Genomic DNA, 22,459 nt, shown 5'->3' on the forward strand with positions numbered 1-22,459 from the left:
TCTTACCCACCTAGATATTACAAGTACTCCTCCGAGTCCCTATATCAAATAGTTTCTCCAAAGAGATCTAGCATGTTGCAAATTCCCAGAATAGAAGAATCAATCAATCAATACCTAATGAGTAAATGCATTGACAGCAGTAAAGGGGGGTTTGATTAATACTAGGTAATTATCTCTTTTAGTTCTCTTAGGTTCGAGCACCATGAGCGAGTCAATATATTGATTAAAGAAGTCAACCATAACATAATAACAATCACTATATCAAATTAACTATCTAAATATATAGTGAAAGATAAGACGCTCCGCTGGCCCTCCGGGAGCCACTGCCGTGGAGGCAGAATAATTCCACCAATTTAATCCTAATCCTTATATATCACACACCACACACCAGATTCAAACCCCAAACAAACAAATACACAAATAAGCAACACATCTATCTATCTTCAATCCCCCCCAAATCCCCCCCATCAACCTCGGAAGTATTACCATCTCACCCGGGTAATCATAAGTTCACAACCAAGCAAAAAAAAAAACGTGGAGCTATCCCATTAGTTCAGGGTCTTTTCACGGACAGCTACAGAACAGCTACCAACCACTATCTAACACCACAGCTAACGGTCCGACCCGCAAAAGATACGCCATCCATATGCGTGGTCTCGGTTGCAGAGCCACATTATTCATTTTTCACCATGATACATGAAACGAAGATGAGGGACGCGAGAGGGGCAATTACGAAGAAAGTTTCAATGGCAAATTCAAAAATATGCGCAAACATGGAGATAAATCTTTAAATCTTCGTTCCTTGCATGAGAAATTTTCCCTAGGGCAGTAGATGAGATCAGAGATGATGCACAAAGGGCGTTGCCAAGCCAGCCTGACATTCAAAAGAGCGGAGAAACAAGAATAAAACAAATGGTATCTCGAAATCCAAAGCTAACAATCTCATCGCAAATTTACAATCCTATTCTTCTCCCATTTTAATATCAAATCAATATGCGAGCGAACGATTCCCCCATATTATCTACGAATCTTCCCCTTGCTCCATGCAGACCCAGACGATGCTCTCGGAGCTCAGGATCTAACAGCTCAAGGAGTATTTGCTGCTTCGGTCACTGTTCCACACTCCCCAGTGAGTTTCATCTGCGACGGATCCATCGGCACCGGTAGATACTGGCTTCCATGGCTCATCGAATGCCTCGAAGGAGAAAACATTTACACCCCAATCCATTATGCCACAGATTGCTTCACTCCAGAAGGTTTGTGCAGACGATGTGCCCGGGACGGCGTTTTGATATTTTGAGCCTGCTGTTGGCCAACCTATTTAGAAATCATGTTAGCATATGTATAAGATATGAAAATAAAAATTAGACTATGGCGTTGAAACATCACGCCCAGGATAACTTCAGGTCCTGTAACCTCGAAAGTAGATGCAAAGAAATATATCATACCAGTCTCTCCAACCCAAAGTTCAGGTCCATCACTAGAAGATCTAGCCACTTCCTGAATATGACCAAAAGCCTGCATGATATCATCAAAGAAACTATGCGTCGCATTCTTCAATTCTTGTCCCTGCCAATAACTGAAAGCATTGCACAACAAGATATCCGCACCACCTTTAATCACAGCATCAGCCGTCCCATCCATATACTTATTCCAACTATCCGCCGTTCCAACCTTAAAGTCTCCATTCAAAGCCTTCTTAACATCCTGAATCTTCTCGAGAAGCTGTTCACCGGTGAAATTTCCACGATAGAGCGATTCCGAACCAACAGTGATAGCATAAACCTGCTCGCTATATTGAGGCGCATACTTGACTACAGCTGCCTTATCCGCAGCGAAAGATTCATCGGTATCTGGCCTGATTCACATTATTAGCTGACCATCCCACATCCAAACAACCAATTCTCGTGAATCACCATACCAAATACCCAGCACGACCTTGAAGCCCTTCGACTTCGCAGCCGGCAAGATTTCCTTCGCAGTATCGCAATCGCTTGCTGCATATCCTCTCACGATCCGAGCAGTGCTCCCTTTGGCAATCGTATCGAAATCCGCTTCATAGTCGGCTGTAAATTTACATGTACCATCCGTCTTCTTATCACCGAGGGCAAATCCCAATGTACCTGCTGCAGTAGCAGTGGACAGAACTCCAGCGAGTGGAAGAAGAGTTGCGAGGGAGCGCATCGTAGTTTAAGGTTGTGGGTTAAGGTTAAAAGGACTGTGGGGTGTGGAGATGGAGGGAATGCGCGTTTGGCTGTTTGTTTACGTGTATGTGCAAAGGGAAAGTAAATAAAAGAATGACTTGCGAATCAAATCGACTGATAATTCATGGACTGTTTCAATACTTAAGGAGTGGCAATTGCGATGGCAAAATGGATGGTGAGGTGAGTGAGGTTGGTTGATAAATTGTATGAGAAAGTTAATTGAGATTTGAAGTCGTGCAGTATCAAGGGGGATTTTACGCTTTGCCGGAATGGATTAATTGGAGAGATTGGATGGCTTGGCGGGGTTATTGTTATTATTATTGCTATGAGAGCGCTTGGCATTGGAGAAACACGAGATGAGAAACATTAGATGTAAAATGAAATGATAATGAAAGGGGGCGATCTTGGTAAATAAGATATCAAACATTCTCGAACTTTAATTATGATTAGTATATCCAATGTTCATCTCCCATAGTTCAAATCTACCTTTCCAATTCCTCTTCCATGCATGTCGAAAAGATAACAATTCAAAAACGCCCTTCCTCTGCTCTCGGTAGTGGTCTATTGTACAGGTTCGATACTAAATATGAGATCCCCCCGGTGCAATTTGTATACGTTCTTCATACATTTTGCCTATTCAACGGCAGTTGTTGAGGTTGGCTTTGGTGCATACATTCTAAATTGAAGGAAGATAACTGCATCTTCAACAATCGTTCCCAAAGATCCGATGAGCCATGGGGTATTAATGATGAGATATTCTTTCTCCAATGAATGGAAGAGAATACCCGCACCATATGTTAGATTTCCCATCAATGAGAGGAGGAAGAAAAGAAGTGCGAGACCTGTGGTGATTAGCTCAAGGTATTGTAGGAGGACCAAATGAAATCGCATACCATCACAAGACTTTTCCTTGTAGTTTTTCAAGATTTGAGGAATTCGAGCGCTTGATGATCTAGTTAGCACTCATCCTTTGACCTTCTCTTCTCATGAGACAACTCACCCAAGGTAACAAATTGCACTAAAGTATCCTAGTACCTCTGCTCCAACAGCAACTTCGTTTGTCTTAGGAAGATCACCTCCATTTTCTGGTGTAGGCGTCCAGACACCACTTCTCCAAGCAATAGCCCATCCAGCTGTTCCAGCAGCAATAACCAATAAAATGCTGACAATATTCTTCACCCAAGCATTTGCATCTGGTGAATCATCCTCTTCCAAAATCTTGGTCAAGGTATCTTCATGACGTTGACTTCCACTCATGGCTGAGGAGCGCCTCCTATGAGATCCTGGAAGTCCAATATTACTGTTACTTCGTCGACGGGCAAGAAGAGGATCTTCTTCAGTCGGGACAATGGTGTCCGCTTCTTGGCGTTTCTGAGCATTGATTTTGTTGTAGTATAAACATTGTGAGATGAGTACAAAGTCCGCAATGCAGAAATAGATGGCTAGAACAGTTACGGTGGGGACAAGATCTGCCCAAATTGCACCTGAAGACGAGTCAATGTACGCACGTGACCGTCGAAGAATGAGATCTTTGATAGACCAGTGGGTAGGTTGGAACAAGAGCCATCCATATCAAATCATGGTTTGAAGGCCACGACATGATTGATCAGATCGTGCGACCTTCCTCATAATCCATCTTCTCACTTACCAGCAAGATTCGCAACATCGCCAATAAACCAGACCGACAAGAAAGCCAATGATACTCCATCGGCACTCTGCGAGCGATAGTTCAAAATAAGTTGTGGTACCTAGAATGATCGAATCACATCAGTATAAGGATTCATGACCCAATACTATACTAGAAGAATTCCAAACTGGATACGGAGGTGTGACGAACCAACAAGAAGATCCAAGTTGCTAAGCTGATACTTCCAAAGATGCCCGATAACGCTTCTTGGACGGATAAATCGTGTGATAAGGACAATAACGACATGATGATGCCTGTGAATTAGATTTGTGTATTTTTGATTTGCATGTAGTTTGTGGGCATTGATGAGATTGATGTGATTGATGAGATTGATGAGATCGATGATACTGACAATATAGATGATATACGAATATGAGTATGAAATGAATATGAAATGAATATGAATATGAATATAAATATAAATAACTTATGGTTATTGATATCACTTGGTCAATGTCTCAATTTGAAATCACGGAATAAGAAAATTTAAGGATCATGTGATTGGGTGAAAGAAAGAAGTGGATTTTTAATTACAGGTGGATTTTCCGGGCGATTTGCAGATTTTGCGATAAGATCGTGGTTCGGCCAATAGGAAGTGGAGTTGGAAATACCCTTACCTTAATCTTGAGTTTTTTTATCGTGGGACGGTATTACATCATCAGATGTGTCCGATTGAATGAATGAATGAATGAATGAATGAATACCGTGTGAATAACTTCAATATCTCAATCATCATTTTTTGTCAACAGTAACTTATAAGAGTAGGTATAAAGAAATAAAGAAAAGAGAACACATATAAAATATTTATCTTTCTATATAACCTTATCATGATCGTTGCAAATGTCATCTTCCATCAATTTGTACCGTCATTCTGCTCTACGTGGGTGAATTCGATACTCAAAATTGGCAAATCGACATGCGACCATCAAGTTTAATAATAAAAGATACGCACGCAAATGCTATCATTTGGTCTACCGTACAGTCATCATCATATTGCCCATTGCATTTTACATTTCGATCATTCACCATGATTGCAATATCTACTACCATCACACCCTACTACTCTACCCATACAGAACGAAAATATATTCCACACCAGCGCCATCTTCCCGCAACAAAACAGCATTCAAACCCATAGAAAGGGTTCGCACAAGTCACTTGGTAGTATCGATTCAACTGCTTCCCTAACCTTCTACATTCATCTCCATACCCAAATGGTCATTCACCCAAACATCTACAAGCAACGTAACCTTATCGTGGTGGTAATCTTCTTCAAATGCCATACATACTACGACATACATTAGTCTGAATCTGAAGACACGAGAAATAAAGCCAAGACTAAACGTTTGAGCGGGAATTCCATTTGCTTGAGTTTGTGGTACTATATCTGCCATCTTCATTTCGAGAGGCAGGGCCTGGTCTTCAGTAAATGGGTAATGCAGCATAACTGGATATGGTTTAAAAGGTTCAAGACTAGTGTCTCCAGCTGGACATAACTCACACAGTTGTAAGTGCAAACAAATCGATCCTCCTAGCACTCGTCAGAAAATGCAGAATAGTTTCCTCCTCGAACTATAAGCATGCCAATCATCTGTTTGTGTTCTCCAGGCGTCCCTATTCAAGGGCGATCAAAATTCCAAGACGTGTTAGGTATCAAGAGAACTAACTTTTCACGATCTTGGTATGTCAATCCCACGAATCTCTACCAAGCCAGTCACACCAGTTACACCATCACATAAAAATATCAAAGCCTATCTTATCGGTATTCAAATCAATCCTTCCACATTGAACTACTTTCTCAACCCTCCCTTCTCCCAACAATCTACGTAGTAAATACCGCAATGTCATACTCCCTCAACTCAAACTCAAACCTCCCCCCTACCCCCGCCGTAACGTTCCTCACCGACTTACTCACCACATCCTCTCCCCCATAAACATTCATCGCATTCCCGTCCGGCGCATTCAACACCGTCAGGGTTCCCACCTTCCCCGCATCCACTCCCTCAAAAGCAATCGAAAACGGAACCGGAGCGGTCGTATTATAGACCGCAGCTTTGAAAACATATTCCCCGGGCTCATTAACACCGATGACGTAGAAAGCGGGACCGAAGGGGGATGTGCTATTATTGGAATTGGAGACGCGGAAGGGAACGGTGGCGTTGAAGCGGTGGGTGGAGAGCAGTTGGAGTTGGTGATAGGAACAGCTGAGGACGGTTTCGGCGGGGTCGGCGCTGAAGGTTATGAGGTCGGGCTTTGGGGAGGGGGAGACGTCAGTATGTGTTGTGCATCGAAATGATAGATAGGTGGGTTGGGATCATGAAGAACTTACAGTCCATTGGGACGAATTGATGTTTTGGAATCCAGGTGCATATGAAGCGCCCAGCACGATATCCCCATTTCTTTCCATGCCGAGAAGATAGATGGCTTCACCGACTGCACCAATCCACGTTCCGTAGTCTAATTTGGGAGCGGCCCAGTCAACGGGTACACCGTTTGCGTTTGGTTGGATGACGGCATATTCGCCTAGTAGAATTGGATAAGATCGATTTGCATTATCGAAGAGTTCGAATTGGACGGCGAAGTCATCGGGTCGGAGATATTGATGGAAATCGGTTGCTGAGGTGTGAGGAGGGCCAACAGAGCGAAGATCTTGAGCAGAAGAGATAACTAGGATATCTGGGTATTTGGCATGGATGGCGTTGAAAAACATGGGCCAGCGGTAGGCGATATATGAGGGGTGTCCTCCACTGAGGTTATCTTCATTGCCCACTTCTACAAAGTTGATTTTCCACGGCTCGGGGTACCCGAGAGAAGCACGAAGAGCTCCGTATGTTGTGCTAGTATCGCCCATGAGGAACTCAAGTTCGTTCATAGCATCGTCAACATATGGTTGGAGCTCTGCTTCAGGTACAACGAATACTTGTGTGTCGTCGTCACGTAGGTAAAGACCGGCCCAGACTCCTAGGACGGGTTCGACATTGAGATCGGTGCACCACTTTAAGAGGTTAGCTTGAGTATCTTTTGGGTTCGGCGTGGGAATGACAGCTTACGTTCATGTACTCAATCAAACCAAGTCCATCGGTGCTAGATTGTTACGAAATTAGTCTCCAGAGATCTACAGGTCAAGACAAGTTTGTAATAGAAGCTATTATGCTCACTTTTGGTAACCCCAGGTTCCTATTGAATTATTAGTCAATATGTTGGCGAGTAGAATGGCTTCGGATTGCTCAATACATACCTGGTCTTCCCGGACGATCCTTGAGAGGACCGATTGTCTCATTCCATACCCATCGGTAACCGTATGAGTCTCCCTCGCTATTTTCATCAATACTTAGTGACGTCTACAAGAAATGAGACAACAAAGAATACGTACATGTTATTTCCTCCTGGGATTCTAAAGAAGTTTGGCTTCAAATCTATCATAGCTTGCACAAGCTCTGGTCTCAGACCATTTGGTCTATCATTATAAGTTGGTGGGAAAAGACTGATGAGATTGAAGTTGAGGGAATGACCACTTTCAAATTCGATGGTGAAGTTATTGTTGACATCTGGAGCTGCAGTGGTAGGTTCGAGAGTGAATGGGAATTCCGTCCATTCATCAGAGGTGGAGTTGGATGGTATATCGACACTTGCAAAAACGGTTCCAGAAGCTGCACCGACCAAGCTTGCCGTAAAGTTTCCAGTGTATGCGCCCAAAACCCAAAAACTTCCGGTGTATTTTTGAGGTTGGACACTGAATCCCCACCATCCGGGATTGGAGAGTCCAATTGTCCCTGTGCTGTTTGCGTATGTGCCATTAGATGATCCACGAACGTTGACTGATGTAGGCAATGCTGATGATAAGGGTTTTGACATATTTTGTAAGGTCAAGACCGAACTTCCAATTGCTGTCCATGGCTCCAAAGTAGATGCAAATTCTCGGTTTCCCTGGAATGCTCGATTATGAATCAGTTCAGCATAGATTCCACCATCACCAGAATGGTTGATGTCCTCAAACATCAGTCCATATGCTAATGGAGAAGAAGCATTTCCACCACTTGCAGATGCAGTGATATTGATGGCACTGGCAATACCAGCAAGCACCGGTAAAACAGAAAGACTAGAATATAACATTTCGGAAGCTTGAGATTGAAATTAAATGCAACCTTATAGCAATGATGAAAGAACGAGGTCATGGAGCATGAGATTCCCAGTACTATATATACCTCGGAATTACAATTCCCCAGGACTTCACGTATGACTCTTCCCCATGCATCTCGGAATAACATAGGACATCGACCCACCAGTAGCTATAGGTAGATATTGACCCGAATATCTGCAATCGAACGACCATCGTGGCAATTGCAGAAAAGATGCCAAAATGAAGCTATTTCATAAGCGATCGAATGCCGACGATATCTCTCCGCATTTCGCAAGCTTACAGCATTGATAGACATGAAAGGAGACTTCCTATTGATGCGCATCAAAGTTTTCGCGAACGATGCAAGTCCTTGCAGGTTCTTCTTTTTCCACATTTCGATTTGCATGGGATGTATGCATATTTAGTTACCGCACCAACTTCGGGGCCCCAGAGGTGGAGTTTGTGGGGAGGGTGATTCTTAAAGTTTCGAGTCTTTGCGGGGTGAGGATCGTGATTTGGAGTGAAAGTTGGTTAGTAGAGAGGAGGTAGGAAACAATAATAAATGAAATGGAAGAAAACTTTGAGAAAACACGGCTTGGGAGATGTGCCTAATGATATCTACTTGGCATCTCATCATTACCTAGGTCCCTGCAATATATCTGAAGACACAGTGCAATCCCACCAATTAAATCTTTCAACTCTCGATAAAGCTCAAAGGCAATGCTTGATTCGTATTCCATGATTGAGAAGTAATGAGAGTAAGCTTCTGTACATTGTATTCCAAGAGTGTTGTAGACGTATTGCAATGGAAGAAATTGAGATATCCTGGAACTCATGTGCAGATACCCAGTACCTCTCTCTACTTCGTCCATCTAACGAAAAACAGACCAGAGCTGACTACCTACTTCCCTCCATAGCAACCATCAAATCAACCAGATCTTTATCGACAACAATTTAAAAATGTGAAATCCAACCCAAGTTCATCTTCATATCTTTCCTGACATCATCTTCTTCACCATCGTTCCATATCACCTAATCCCCGGACAATAATCCAATTCAATTCGTTTCGCTTCGCCTCGCTAATCCATATCCACTCAATCACCCGCTCACTCACTCACTTCCATCCATCCATCCGTTTATCCAGCCTCTTCCTTCTCCGATATACCTACCTAGTAGTGCTCCCCTTCCCTTCCCCTTCCATCTGCATAGCATAGCACAGTACATAGTAAATCAGTAATCCCATCTATCTTTATGTCTATCCATCTACAAGTATATACTATACGAATCCATTATCATTCATCATTCATTAATCATCATCTAAATCCTATTCTCTGACGATTTCAAGCCACAAGCTATAGTCACTAGTAATTGATGAGCCGAGGGAAGTTGATGAAGTAATTTCATAACTAGATATCTTTCTCATGCTCATGCTCATGCTGAATACCAAAGAGCATGGTAATAAATGCACCAATTAGATCGTCGCTAGATGTACAAAACAATGGACCAATGGACGGCAGTTTTGATATTGATGGGAAGAGATACATCTATTGTCGAGGTTGGATGCTTTGAAATGGGAGAGTGAGATTTATTAGGGAATTGTGCAGGTACTAGGTATGCATGAATAATCCTTCCAATTGTCCATCTCAATGGAATCACCAATCGCCTATTCGTTGGTGAGAAAGCGAGATTTTGATATTGTGAAGATTTTCTCGTGGGTTGCTCAAAGGGGATATGATTATTATGTGTGTATATACTATGATGAAACCACCACGAAGTTCGATCTCGAAAATGAGTATGAGAAAGACTTGTTGATCAGATCAACTGAACTAGATGCTCAATTTGAGAATGTCCGATTTTTTCAATATCCAAGTCAAATTCCAACGCAATCATCTATAACCTTAGATAGTAACACGAATGAACTCTTCGACATTATCAACTACCTAATCATATCTTTGACGCTTTCGACGATTTTCGTCACCCACAGGAACATTATTAGCACCGCTCGCACCTCCTCGATCTCTATCTGGCATGAATCTTTCATCCTCCGTAGATCCACCCATCCCCCCTCCACCTCTCTTCGGACCTCTATCATCAAAATTCCCCCATCTCCCCGTATCTTCCGACTTCAAATCTTTGTACTTTGTTGCTCCTTTCTTTCCTAACTTCGTCATGTCCCTCATTTGCAATGCTTTTGGAAGCAGTTCTCGATTTTGTACATCATCCGCATATCTAGAACCCATGATGTCTCGTTTGTCTAGACCTTCCGCGGCTAATGCATCTGAATAGAAAGCACCCTTATGATAGTACTTCTGCATTGTTGCCATCTTCCCTCTTCCTTCCCTCTCCTCCTTCTGTTTCGCAATATATTCATCATCTTCTTTCTTCCTCTCTTCCTCTGTCAAATTCCTCCTCCTCTCGACTTCTTCCAATTCCTTTTCTCGCTCTTCAATTGCCTCCCTATCTCTCTTGATTCTTTTGAGCTCTCTCAATTTCCATGCTGCAAGCTCCGCCTCTGGATCAATATCATCGGTATCGTCTACCTCATTATCCTCTTCCTCATCATCCCAGTTCTTCTTCCCCGCTTCCCTCGCAGCGATATCTTTTCTGATTTGTTCCTCCACAATTTCATCTGCCATCTTTTTCCTTCGTTCTTCCTCGGCCGCAGCCAATTCCTCTTCCGTTTTAGTCTCGATGTCAGAAGCCCCTGGTAAATTCTTCCTCTTATCCTTCTTGATAAATATCGGCCTCATCATAACCTTTCTAGGCGCCTCTTCTTCACTACTCTCTTCCTCTTCGCTATCTTCGTCACTTCCCTCCTCACTCCCTTCTTCCTCCTCTTCACTTTCTTCTTCCGTCACAAATCCCTCTTCTTCTGCAGCCTTCAAGGCCTTTTCCTCTTGAACTCGCGCATTTTCTTTAGCTGCTGCAACTTTCCTCCTCTCGTTGATGTCGCCTTTAATTGAACTGCTAGAGATTCCAATTGCGGTCGAAGCTTTTGGGGGCGGCGCAATTGTAGGTGTCTCTTCTGCATCACTTCCAGAATCAGAAGAATCATCTTCTTCCAGATGTGCTTTGCCCGGCCGGTATCGTGATGGTTTAATTGGATTCGCGGTCATACGTTTCCCAGACATGATCAGGATTGAATTATATTAATGGTGCCAATAGAATTGGGTTTATAGACGGAATCGCGTTGTACTGTGGTAGATGGAGCTTGGGAAGTTTCACGAGGCTGAAATAGAGCAATTCTTAGACTGCCTTGCTGCACTTGCTGCACTTACCCCTGCAAAAGAATTCATGGGACCAGAGTTATGCGCTAAGATAACGATGGGGCGAGAGTGCAGTGACTTATCAAAATCTTATTTATCGTAAAATTTCATATCATTATTGATCAGTCGACAGTGAAAAGATTATTAACTTCTCGGAAGATAATATTAATTCATATATAGTATTTGCATTAGATTAAGTGTTTTTGAAAGCCAAATACAATAGGGTGATATTCTTTTCGAGGAAACCTGCGCCTTACATTTGGCATTGCAGTCAAATCTTGAATACATAGATTGTATGCTCATACTGTAACCTTAAAGTTCCATAAACCGCAAAACTGTACGTCTGAATTGCTTCCTTTTCATAATTCAGAGCTCTGTAGCTATATGATTTTACCATCCTACAAAATTCCTACTCTCAGTTCTTGGTTGGAGTCCGATCGTCCCATATTTCTATCAAATCAACCCTTCATGATCATTGGTATCAAAGTCATAATCTTGAACATGAAAATCCTTTTCCCTTCCTTTGATACGCCAGTTCGCCATGCAAATATAAGATTTCCCTCTTAAATTCATAGAATCTCTTCTTCATCGTCCACTGGTGTAGGTAATGGAACTGATTCGAGCGCAGGAGCAACTGGAGCAACTGAGGTACCATCCATCTCAATTTCTCCTTGCGATTGATCATCCTCGACGTCGACATCCTCTACTTTTTCAGAGACCTCGTTCTCCTCATTCTCCTTGTCCATTGCTGCTTGGACAGCTTCCAGTGCCTTTTTGTTTAAAGCCTCCCACGTCTTTGCTCTTTCCTGAACATTCCTTCCTCTGTATTTGCTCTTCTCGATTTTCGTGGACGTTCTATCCATTACAGCTTCTGCTCGATCCATGCCCTTGTTCTGTCGCTTCTTTGCCTTTGAACTCAATTGTCTTCCACTCTTCTTCTTAGACACACCGGCACCTTGATGTGGAGATAGGATTTGTGGGTTGTATACTGTTTCTGCTGGAGCCTTGACATTTTTGAGAGACTTGTCGGTGTCGATACTTGGAGATGATGCACGTTTTGCTGCGCGAGAACGTACTGAGGTAGCTGATAGATATATTAATTTTCAAGTTTTGAAGAAGAAGAAGAAAAGAAGATTCCATATTTCACTTACAAGCCTTATTCTTCAGAGGTGCGGTTTTACCCATTGTGATAGATGAACAATAGAGATAATTCTTGGAGGACTTTTTCTTTTGTTTTTGGTTTTGTTTTGGTTTTGGTTTTGTTTTTTTGGTTTCTTGTTTCTTGTCTCTCTCTCTCTCTCTTTTTCTTTCTCTTTTTCTTTTGAACCTTTGAATCTGCACATATTAATCATTTCGTTGTGGGGTAATTACTCAGTAATTATCTACTAGGTATCGCGACGCTTCCCATCCACTAAAGACTTCACAGACATAACACTAAACCTCATCCGCACAGGCATAGGCACACGAGGTGTCCTCACATGTTTGTTTAGCACACATTTGGAGAGCTTACTATTTATTATTATTATTATTATTTTTACTATTTATTACTTTTACTATTACTCGTACTAGGTACCTAGTTAACTTCTAACCTAGCCTTTCAGAATATTTACCATATTCAGATAGGTAATGCATACCACCAACCACATGGAGTTCTGACGGCGTAATAACATATTTCTCAAAATCTTTACAAACTTTTTACTTCTCTAAATACAAGACCGTGACATCTACTTCTAACTTCTAGCTCCAGCATTAAATATCTATCTACTAATGGTACTTAATCATTCACGTCCGTCTTAATGTGATGATTCGAACTTGGTCGCATTCGCCTTCGCATTCTTCGTCTACTGTCTTTCAACAGAAACTCAATCATTCCACACCATCCATCCACCTTTATTCACCCACCCAAGCATGAATCCTCAAAACGGGCAAATGTATGATCTCTTTGATAGAGATCAGTTTACAGCAGATGATTTTCATCAAGATCATACTGAAGGATTATATCAGAGAGAACGTATTGGAATAGGAACCATCTTGTCGGTATCAGCTATCGTCATCGCATTAGTCTATCAAGGGCTCATCAATCTCGATTATGACCTCCTCCCTCCCTCACAATTAGCTTGGAACACTCTGGTTTACCTGACGCCTTCTGCATTACTCGATTTCGCCGAACATTATTCAAATCCTCTGCCAATACGAAATCCCAACACGATGACATACCCGCGAACACATGCGCAAAAAGGTGAGGTGATGCGCCGACTATTTGGCTTGGACACTCCTGGTGGAATTATAGATACCGTCGCAAGCGCCGGGAGAAGGAGACTATCAACTCTTCCTCTCATCGGTGGTCTGGGGGTTGTGGGGGACGAAGAAACACCTGCAGGATTAGGAAATTGGGATAATTCCTGCTATCAAAATAGCATTTTGCAAGGACTAGCCTCATTAGACTCACTGCCAGATTTTCTAGAAAGCTTCCAAAATGATGAAGCTCTACATCTGGAGGGTTCGAAATCCGAAGACACCAAAATGGCCAATGCTTTGAAGGAGTTGATTGCTACTCTAAAGGACAAATCGAACAACGGGAGGAGAATTTGGACACCGGCAGAATTGAAAAACATGAGTAGTTGGCAACAACAAGATGCGCAAGAATACTTTTCTCGTCTCCTTGGTGCAATAGACAAAGAATATGGATCAGCAACAAAGTTGGGTGGGGTATCGGGATTGGAACAGCTCAATATTTCGAATTTTTCGAGTCAGCAACCATCACACACTCAAGCTTTATTTCCGAACCCTTTGACTGGACTTACCGCTACTAGGGTTGTGTGCACCAAATGTGGTTATACCGAAGGCTTGAAAACGACGCCTTCTCTTTGTCAGCCTTTGATTGTTGGGGAAGGCTGGGAATATGATCTCTCTCAATTGCTCCACGAAGGTACAAAGTTAGAATTCGTCAATGGTGTGTACTGTGAGAGGTGCACATTGCAGAAAAGTCACCATCTACTTTCTACTTTGATGGAGCGACTTGAGGCCGAACCGGAAGACAATCGAACTCGCATAAATACATCGGAACGACTACGGGCCGTCACAGAAGCACTAGAAAATGATGATTTTGCGGAAAAGACACTTAAGGACAAGTGCAGAATACCTATAGAAAACTGGGTATCCGTTACCAAATCAAAACAAGATATAATTGCTCGGCCTCCAAAATCTTTAGCCCTTCATCTCAATCGAAGTACTTATGGGCCTGATGGAGAGTTGAGTAAGAAGACAGCCGCGATTCGCTTTCCCAAACATCTCGATCTTGGCCCGTACTGTCTAGGTAGTGCCGGACACAATGATGAAGAAAATGATAGCGAAGAATGGCTCTTAGCCCCATATGACTCTATGGTTGCGGGCATCCAAAAGAAATCCCGGATACAGGGACCAGTGTACGAATTACGGGCAGTTGTTACCCATTCTGGAAGGCATGACAATGGTCACTATATTTGCTACCGAAGACATCCAGTTTTGGGAAATAAAACTGATGAGAATGGCAGCAAACAAGATCAATGGTGGCGTTTAAGTGATGATCATGTCATGAAAGTCAGTGAAGATAATGTCCTGGCACAAGGAGGGGTATTTATGCTCTTTTATGATCAGATAGAACCTTCTGTTCATCTATCAGCCCGAGACCCTGTTGATATATTATCGATGCAAGGTGCTGGTATAGAAAAATCAGCATGCGGCTCCCAAGATGAAACCACTCCTTTCATATCTCGTGAGGCGATCTCAAACTCAAAAGAGATTACACCTCTCGCTGAGGCCGATGATACAGACCGCGCTATATCAAGATCTTCGTCATCTTCTAATTTCTCAGACGTAGACACGCAGTTTACGAATGACGAAAATCATGATAACCAAAACATCACTGCTTCAGAAGGCTCAGATGGGGATGAAGATTCTAAGCAAAAAATGGAAGCGAGGTATACTCCGACTAAAGCTATACTGATACCTCAACCCTATATGCGTACAAGTAAAAGCAAAGGTGGGAGGGATAGTAGTGAAGGGGCGAGAGAGAATAATATGGGAGGATTGCTTATGGTATAAGCTGGGTAACAAGGGGAGCTTTAGGAGGAAGAGGATACTGTATTTGTTACTTTGTATGCATAGCGTGGCGTTTGAATTGGATTCGGTGGGTTCGAAGGCAAGGGCTCAATGGCATTGGGTGGAAGCTTAGTTCAATACCAGTCGATGCCCGACTACACATGAGGTTATTTTACCTCGGCGTATTCGAGTACAGCACAAGTATAGGTTAACTCGGAAGTTAAAATGAAGTAACTCATATAATGATATAGCTCACATGCTGATGAACCACATTATATTATTTGCCCTCAAATAGTGTCGAAAGTAATCTTGAATTTTCCATCACCACTCCTGACGTTGTTGAGATCGAAGATCTTGGATGATCTCATTTTTATATAGACTATCGTTTGACTTATTGCCGATTTGATTCGGTACGTCATATGGATACTTCCGATAATGACATTGGGGTTTTTGAGTTTTTGAGTTTTGAGTTTGATGGCATTGGCATTGGCAATCATTGATTTACTTTGTAAAAATTTAGAATTTAATTAGAATTTAGAGTTCCCGGTACTTACTTTATGGAGTACTTTGTGGAGTATGGATTGCTATCTCATCTCATCTCATGACGCTCATCTCGGAGCAGAGTACAAAATCGGTAGATGTCGCTTAGGTGCCGAGCACCCCATGAGTCTTGGAAGTTGAGTCTTGAATCTTGGGCAAAATGGAAAGAATAAATGGGGGGTTTTTTTTGGAGGGGGGGATTAGATTGGATTGTGAGATTGGAGACTAGAGATTGGAGATTGGAAAAGTTTTTTCGAGTGTGTAGGCTAGGAGGGGGGAGGGGGGAGAAGGGATTTGGTAGGTAGGCTCTACATAAGCGAAATAAGAGGCGGCAATTGAGTCCTCTTCCAAAGAACTTCTTGATTGAATTATAAATTCATTTCAAGTCAAATACTAGATTCTGAAAATACCAAACGAAAATTTGAGCCTTCTTTATATAAACAATAAGAGCTATATGTATTTGACACAATACTGAAGATAGATTCGAATAATCAAAGTCCTTCTGAATGGTATTCCATTTCCGCCCCTGATTTCGCTTATGGAGGTACCGTATTCTTTTGAAAAATTCGAGGAAGGCTAGCAAGGATTGAAAATTCAAGCTCATCGTGGGTTAGGGTTATGGCAAACACCGGAGGCGTTCATTTAATAGATTATTCATCAAATGCCTTGAATTTCCATCTAATACGTCTACTTTGAATCGTTTTGCTCCATTTAAAAGGAAGTCAGTTAGCCCTAAAATTAAGGATCCTTGCTGGCCTTCCTCGAATTTTTCAAAAGAATACGGTAGGTAGGTGGGTAGGTGGGTAGGGATTGTTCACAAGGGGATGGATGGATCATGAATAGGCTGGATAGGGAATATATTGCGGATTCGAAAAATTGATTTCCGAGGATGGGGCTGCAGGGAGTGGAATGGGTGGGATGGGCGTGATAGGCGTGATGGGGCGCTAGGGTAGGGGTGAATTTTTTTAGGGTAGGGTGTATGATGTACCGGTACTCGCTATGGACTTTAGAGGGTTTGGGACAGGGGATGGGATGGGATGGGAAATTTTGGGAATGAGATGAGGATGAGGATGAAGAGGGTTTTGTGAGGTGTAGGGAAGGTTTTGGAGATTTGGAGATTTGGAGATATCTACGGATAGGGAGTGTGAAGTGAACAGATATAAAGATTATACCTGGAATGTTGAATTGGTTGGTAGCGTTAAGGGTCTCTGATATTGATGCTTGGAATACTTGAAAACACCTACGAGTAGGTAGATTTATCTGTTGAAGCCTTACGAGTAAGGGACAATTAGATCCTTAGGATCTTCAATAGCTTATTACTGACAGTAAAAAAGCTTATCTATTGCTTTGCTTTGCTTTGGGAAGGTACTTGCAATGGAAGGATCTAAAACGATCTAGAAAGTAGGGATGTGTAGTAATATAGGTTAGGGATGCAGCACTAGAGACATATCAACGAATTCGAATAGGAGAATATCAATTCTTCGATAAAGTGAGCCATGATTCGAGCGAGATGGAATACATAATCTTGGAAGAGATAGATACTACGAGTATGTAGTTGACAGTACAAACTTCAAACCACCAAAAACAAACTAGTTTCAAGTCTAATGATCCCATTCCTAGTTGAAGCGGAATCATGGTATGAAAGTAGTCTCACCGGTCGGCACCATCAATCAACCCACCCATCCACCCACCCAATTTGCCCCATCGTCTTCCATTCTTAGGATTCTATACTTCTATACGGGTAAATGGAGTCTAAACCAATTTCCCACGGCAGAAAGTAATCCTAACCCCAGATTTTCGTCTCCAAAATCGGTGTTAAGCTGTGTGTACCGACAACCCGTTTCTCATATGTTTGTCAATTTCTCCACTGTCTAATATCTTCGATGTATATATCGCTATTTTCTCTCACTCCCAAATAATCGAATACTGTAAGGTCGAAAGTTTATATTATATGATCATGATTATGACTATGACTATGACTTTGAATAATAAAGATGATCTATACCTCGGTTTATAATTCTATATTGATATCTTGATTATACTTAGGTGGGCATCTTTCACCCAAACAATCTTCCCATTTCGATATTTCCAAAGGTCTCGTTTTTAGTCGATTTGTTGGTCAAAGGAATCTCACACAATTTTTGGTAGTATTCTTCTATCATACTCCAAGTTCCTTCTATACATACTTCCTATCGCTACTACCATTTTCTTTCCCACTGGTAGATATTCATGCCATTACTTATATTTTATGAAGATCTTATTAATATCTAATTTTGGACCTCTCAACCTTATTGCATCTGCTCTCAGACTCGCTCGGATCTTGAAGCAATATCATCCAACGAAATCAGAATTAAACTCACGCCTCTTTTCCAAAAATATATTATACGTCATACATACCAGATAAATAGAATTCCTTGAGGGGCATTTCTGTCATGGGTATCTTGCGACCGTCGAATCATACACCGAGAGCGGTAACAGATAAAGTTCCTCTTTCGCAACGAATTCGAATTTGCATTCGTCAACATTCACCCGTACATCTCCATCGAAATCACCATCGACAAAGCGATAATATGAATACGATTGATAATAACGACGTCGATGGTGCTGAGGCTGGTGGAGGTAGTGGCAGTGGCGGTGGCAGTGGCGGTGGCAGTGGCAGTCTTAGTCAGAGTGGTAGCGGTGATGAACTCTCTTCACTAGAGAAATCACAATCACAACCACCATCGCAAGTTACCGAATTACCAAATAATAAACCCCCAAACTCAATATTCGAGAGAAGACCAAGTACTTCAGATAAACCATCACTATCCGTCTCGACCTCTGCGAAATTATCTCCTTCCAAACGACATTCCTTCACATCCCCCATGATTACAAGTCTCTCAGTCAAAACGGATTTCGCATTGCAGAAACAAAAAAATGCGATTCCACATTTCCTCAACTACTCGTCCAATGTATTGATGAGCAAATTCATAGCTCTGAGAAATCATGAGCTAACTCTCAGAAATATACCAAACACATTAATACATCACCCTGTCGTAGTATCGCGCAATAGATATAGCGATGTCTATCCATGGGAACATCATCGAATTAATCTCCACTCGCTACAATTTGGCTATATAAATGCATCGCCCATCGCACTTCGCACTGCGAATGGAAGTGGAGAGGAACAGGAAAATTATATTGCGACGCAAGGACCAAGGGATAATGGACATGATGGGGGATTGTTTTGGGAAATGTGTTGGCAGGAGAATGCGGAAGTGGTGGTTATGCTGACGAGACCGGTTGAAGAGGGAAAAGAAAAATGTGGTGTTTATTATGCGGAGGAGGTGGATGAGGTTAAGATGATTGGAGACTGGGAGGTTAGATGTGTGGGAAAGGAAGAAGAGGGGGGGACTGTTCGGAGGACATTGAGAGTCAAGAAAGTGAAAAGTGCGGCGAGTAGTGTGAGCACGAAAAGTAGTGCGAGTGTTGGGAATGGAACAGTCGGGACTATTGAAATGATAGCAGAGGATTACACGGGGATAGAAAAGGAACCGGAAAATATAACGGAGGAATTACAAGAGGAAGAAGCGGAAGCGGAAGCGGAAGCGGAAGTCCAAGAACGTACAATCCATCATTTCCTCTTCGAGTCTTGGCCCGATAACGATATCCCTCAATCACCGGCCGATATACATGCCCTCCTCTCCCTCCTCGACGTCTCACGCGCAGCCAATAATCATTCAACCACTCCTCGCATAATTCACTGTTCGGCAGGTGTTGGTCGTACTGGCACATTTATCGCGCTAGATCACCTTCTGAGGGAATTAGAAATGGGTCATCTGGACGGGTTGTCGAAAGATAAAGATCCGGTTTACGAAACAGTAAAGAGACTGAGGGATCAGAGAATGTTGATGGTACATAGGGTCGCACAGTTTGTGATGATTTATAGTGTTTTGAAGGAGAAGTGGCTGGAGAGGGAAAGAGAGAAATTTCCGAAAGAGAAGGAGGGAGATACGGATGTTGAGGGGGAGGCTGAGACTCCTGGGGCTGGCTCGGTGAAAAAGAGAAAGTTTGGTGGGCTGGGCCGCACAAGTGAGGAGAGTAGAAATGGAGCTGGTGTCAAAACTCCTCAAGTGTGATAATGTTTATCATTAAATCAGGATCTTTAATAACGGTCTTCAATAACGATATTGGTTGTAAGAACCTAGTTTGGTGGAAAGTGTATGCAGAAACCCATACCACAGAAGATACACAGGAACGAAACGATAATGGATTGCAATTACATATGTACAGATAATGTGTGACGAATTCGTATGGAAGAGTTGGGTTTGCTCGGGTACATATTAATCTATAGGCGTTAGAATTAGGACTAGCATTGGCGTTACCGTTATTATCACTAGGCCGACTTGGTTGGGACGCGGGAGGCAAGAAAGAAAAGTTTGTGGATTGATGGGTTTGCTTGAATGATAGATATTGTTTGGATTGGGTGGGATGGGTGGGATGGGATAGGATGGGATGGGTGGGATGGAATGGGATTGGGATTGGGATTGGGAATGGGATTACTGGAGTTTTGGAGGGAAGGAAGGAGTAAGATGGATGAGCTGAAATGAAATAAAATGGATCTGAAGTTTTGTTCGTCTACCTAGTCTAGATAGTCTTATCTTCCTGAATTTGAATCTTTATCTTCCTTTTTTTGGAACCTTGAGTCTCGGAGTTCGTCTCGAATGAATGTGTAGGTAGGTAACTATCTTGCTATCAGATTATATTAATCAATTGCAAACTCTAGTCTCAACTATTATATTAAAGATATTTATATAACATAGTTTATCAGTACATGCATCATATCAGTGTGTACATCACTTTTATCTTAATTTATATTCTTCAATCTTAACATATAATTTATTAATTATTTATTATGTAATTGAATAATAAAAAAGGGAGAATATTCTTAATTATTAAAGCTATTGAAAAAGACAAAAAAACTCTTGATTTAGAAGATTATTAAGCTATATAATATTATATATATAGTACTTATTCAAAGAATAAATAAAATAACTTTTGTAATTGAATTTCAATTATAAAATCTTAAATTTATTAAAGTAAAAAAGTAAATAATTATTTTATATATTCTTAATATAGATTTGAGAGGTTTTCCTTTTAAATTTAAAGGGGTAGAAAATATAATAAATTATATTCTCAAATCGAAAAAAAGAAAAGCTATTGAAAAGCTTTGAGTGTATTAATTCATAAAACAATATAAAGAATTAAAGATATGTTTTAATTGTGTTTATAACTTTCAAAAAGCTTTTTATAAGGATTCTAAGCTTCTTAAAGAATGGTTTTAATTAATTGTAAATATATAAGTAAAATATAGCATTTTGAATAAAGATTTCTATAATTTTAATAAAACAGACTTTATAATAGGAATTATATATACAGTAATAATTATTATTAATATTAAAAAACGTAGTAGAATTAAATTAGTACAACTAGACAATCAAGAATGAACTATAGTAATAATATATATAAATAAAGAGGGTAAAACTATTCTTTCATTTTTAATAGTTTAAAAATAAGTTTATCTTTTTAATTAGTATATTGAAATTAATCTTTTTATAAATTGAACTATTAAACCTATATTTAATGAATAAATGAATAAATGAATAATAAAATAGGTTTAAAATAATTGAAATACTTTAATAAGTATATTAAAAATCGAAAAAAAGAGTAAATATTAAATATTAGTATTTGTTGGTATCATCATGGGGATGGTGAAGTCAATATAGTACTATGGTTCACACTGTTGTTATATTGCTCGAGGTTCTAAAAGCTAGGGCTACGAAACGTATTGCTGTAGTGTCGGAAGACGCTAGCGTCAACGCTAGCGTAGTCACATGATCCCTGTCCCAACAGTATTAAATAGATATGAAAATTATGAATTAATAGTTTTTTAAATATACTATAAGAAAAATAATATTATATATTTAAAGTTATTATTATATTCAAATTATTTAATTCAATTACTTAATGTTGATTATTTTAATAATCTAAAATATTCATATAATAGTTAAATTAATGAATTTATTAAGATATATATTAATTATATTTTAAAGATTGAAGTCTTTATAGCTTTTAAAACTATATACAAGGAATTAATTACCTTTCAGAATATGAAATCAGGATTTCAAGGAATAGATCTAATTTTATTTAATTCTGAAATTATATTTTCGAAATTAAATATTTGAATTTGTATACCTATCCCCTTCTTTTTCAATCTAAATTAATAGATTTCTTAAATCCTTTATAACTCAATTAAAGCTTTTTCTTAATTAATATTAGTTAAATCTCAAATAACTTGTTATTAATTAAATTTATTTATATTTATATTTGAGATTATACTAATTCTAATTAAAGATATAAAGTAATTAACTTATAAAAATATACTTTTGAATATAGAAATTTGTATATTTTAAATAGTAAATAAAATATTAAGTAAATATTAATATATATAAAAAACTCAATTATATTAAAAAGGAATGCTTATTGAATAAAAAGCTTTTAATAATGTAACTTATGGTGAACC

The 22,459-nt window shown here is 40.4% G+C and overlaps 7 protein-coding genes across 7 annotated transcripts; 2 read left to right on the forward strand and 5 right to left on the reverse strand.

The window, feature by feature from the left end:
* Positions 1 to 1,078: 1,078 nt before the first annotated feature.
* Positions 1,079 to 2,184, reverse strand: EAF01_003636 (uncharacterized protein; the record flags this gene model as incomplete). Its single annotated transcript, XM_038911890.1, has 3 exons — positions 1,079 to 1,317; positions 1,449 to 1,858; positions 1,922 to 2,184. The coding sequence occupies 3 exons, from the start codon at positions 2,182 to 2,184 to the stop codon at positions 1,079 to 1,081; spliced, it is 912 nt and encodes a 303-aa protein (XP_038773125.1).
* A 653-nt stretch (positions 2,185 to 2,837) lies between these two features.
* On the reverse strand, positions 2,838 to 4,137 carry EAF01_003637 (uncharacterized protein; the record flags this gene model as incomplete). The annotated part of the gene is made up of 5 exons (XM_038911891.1): positions 2,838 to 3,046; positions 3,098 to 3,147; positions 3,205 to 3,688; positions 3,853 to 3,952; positions 4,042 to 4,137. The coding sequence occupies 5 exons, from the start codon at positions 4,135 to 4,137 to the stop codon at positions 2,838 to 2,840; spliced, it is 939 nt and encodes a 312-aa protein (XP_038773126.1).
* A 1,576-nt stretch (positions 4,138 to 5,713) lies between these two features.
* Positions 5,714 to 8,040, reverse strand: EAF01_003638 (uncharacterized protein; the record flags this gene model as incomplete). The annotated part of the gene is made up of 6 exons (XM_038911892.1): positions 7,265 to 8,040; positions 7,130 to 7,206; positions 7,050 to 7,068; positions 6,942 to 6,975; positions 6,221 to 6,886; positions 5,714 to 6,142 (listed from the first exon to the last, which is right to left on the reverse strand). The coding sequence occupies exons 1-6, from the start codon at positions 8,002 to 8,004 to the stop codon at positions 5,714 to 5,716; spliced, it is 1,965 nt and encodes a 654-aa protein (XP_038773127.1). The 5' UTR covers positions 8,005 to 8,040.
* Positions 8,041 to 9,951: 1,911 nt separating this feature from the next.
* EAF01_003639 (uncharacterized protein) lies at positions 9,952 to 11,142 on the reverse strand (the record flags this gene model as incomplete). Its single annotated transcript, XM_038911893.1, has 1 exon — positions 9,952 to 11,142. The coding sequence occupies one exon, from the start codon at positions 11,140 to 11,142 to the stop codon at positions 9,952 to 9,954; it is 1,191 nt and encodes a 396-aa protein (XP_038773128.1).
* A 704-nt stretch (positions 11,143 to 11,846) lies between these two features.
* EAF01_003640 (uncharacterized protein) lies at positions 11,847 to 12,462 on the reverse strand (the record flags this gene model as incomplete). Its single annotated transcript, XM_038911894.1, has 2 exons — positions 11,847 to 12,361; positions 12,429 to 12,462. The coding sequence occupies 2 exons, from the start codon at positions 12,460 to 12,462 to the stop codon at positions 11,847 to 11,849; spliced, it is 549 nt and encodes a 182-aa protein (XP_038773129.1).
* Positions 12,463 to 13,185: 723 nt separating this feature from the next.
* Positions 13,186 to 15,360, forward strand: EAF01_003641 (uncharacterized protein; the record flags this gene model as incomplete). Its single annotated transcript, XM_038911895.1, has 1 exon — positions 13,186 to 15,360. One exon carries the CDS (start codon positions 13,186 to 13,188, stop codon positions 15,358 to 15,360), a length of 2,175 nt encoding a protein of 724 aa, XP_038773130.1.
* A 2,969-nt stretch (positions 15,361 to 18,329) lies between these two features.
* EAF01_003642 (uncharacterized protein) lies at positions 18,330 to 20,015 on the forward strand (the record flags this gene model as incomplete). The annotated part of the gene is made up of 1 exon (XM_038911896.1): positions 18,330 to 20,015. The coding sequence occupies one exon, from the start codon at positions 18,330 to 18,332 to the stop codon at positions 20,013 to 20,015; it is 1,686 nt and encodes a 561-aa protein (XP_038773131.1).
* Between the last annotated feature and the right edge of the window lie 2,444 nt (positions 20,016 to 22,459).

Source organism: Botrytis porri, assembly GCF_014898465.1.
Source record: "Botrytis porri strain MUCL 3234 chromosome Unknown BPOR_004, whole genome shotgun sequence".
Lineage (NCBI taxonomy): Eukaryota > Fungi > Ascomycota > Leotiomycetes > Helotiales > Sclerotiniaceae > Botrytis > Botrytis porri.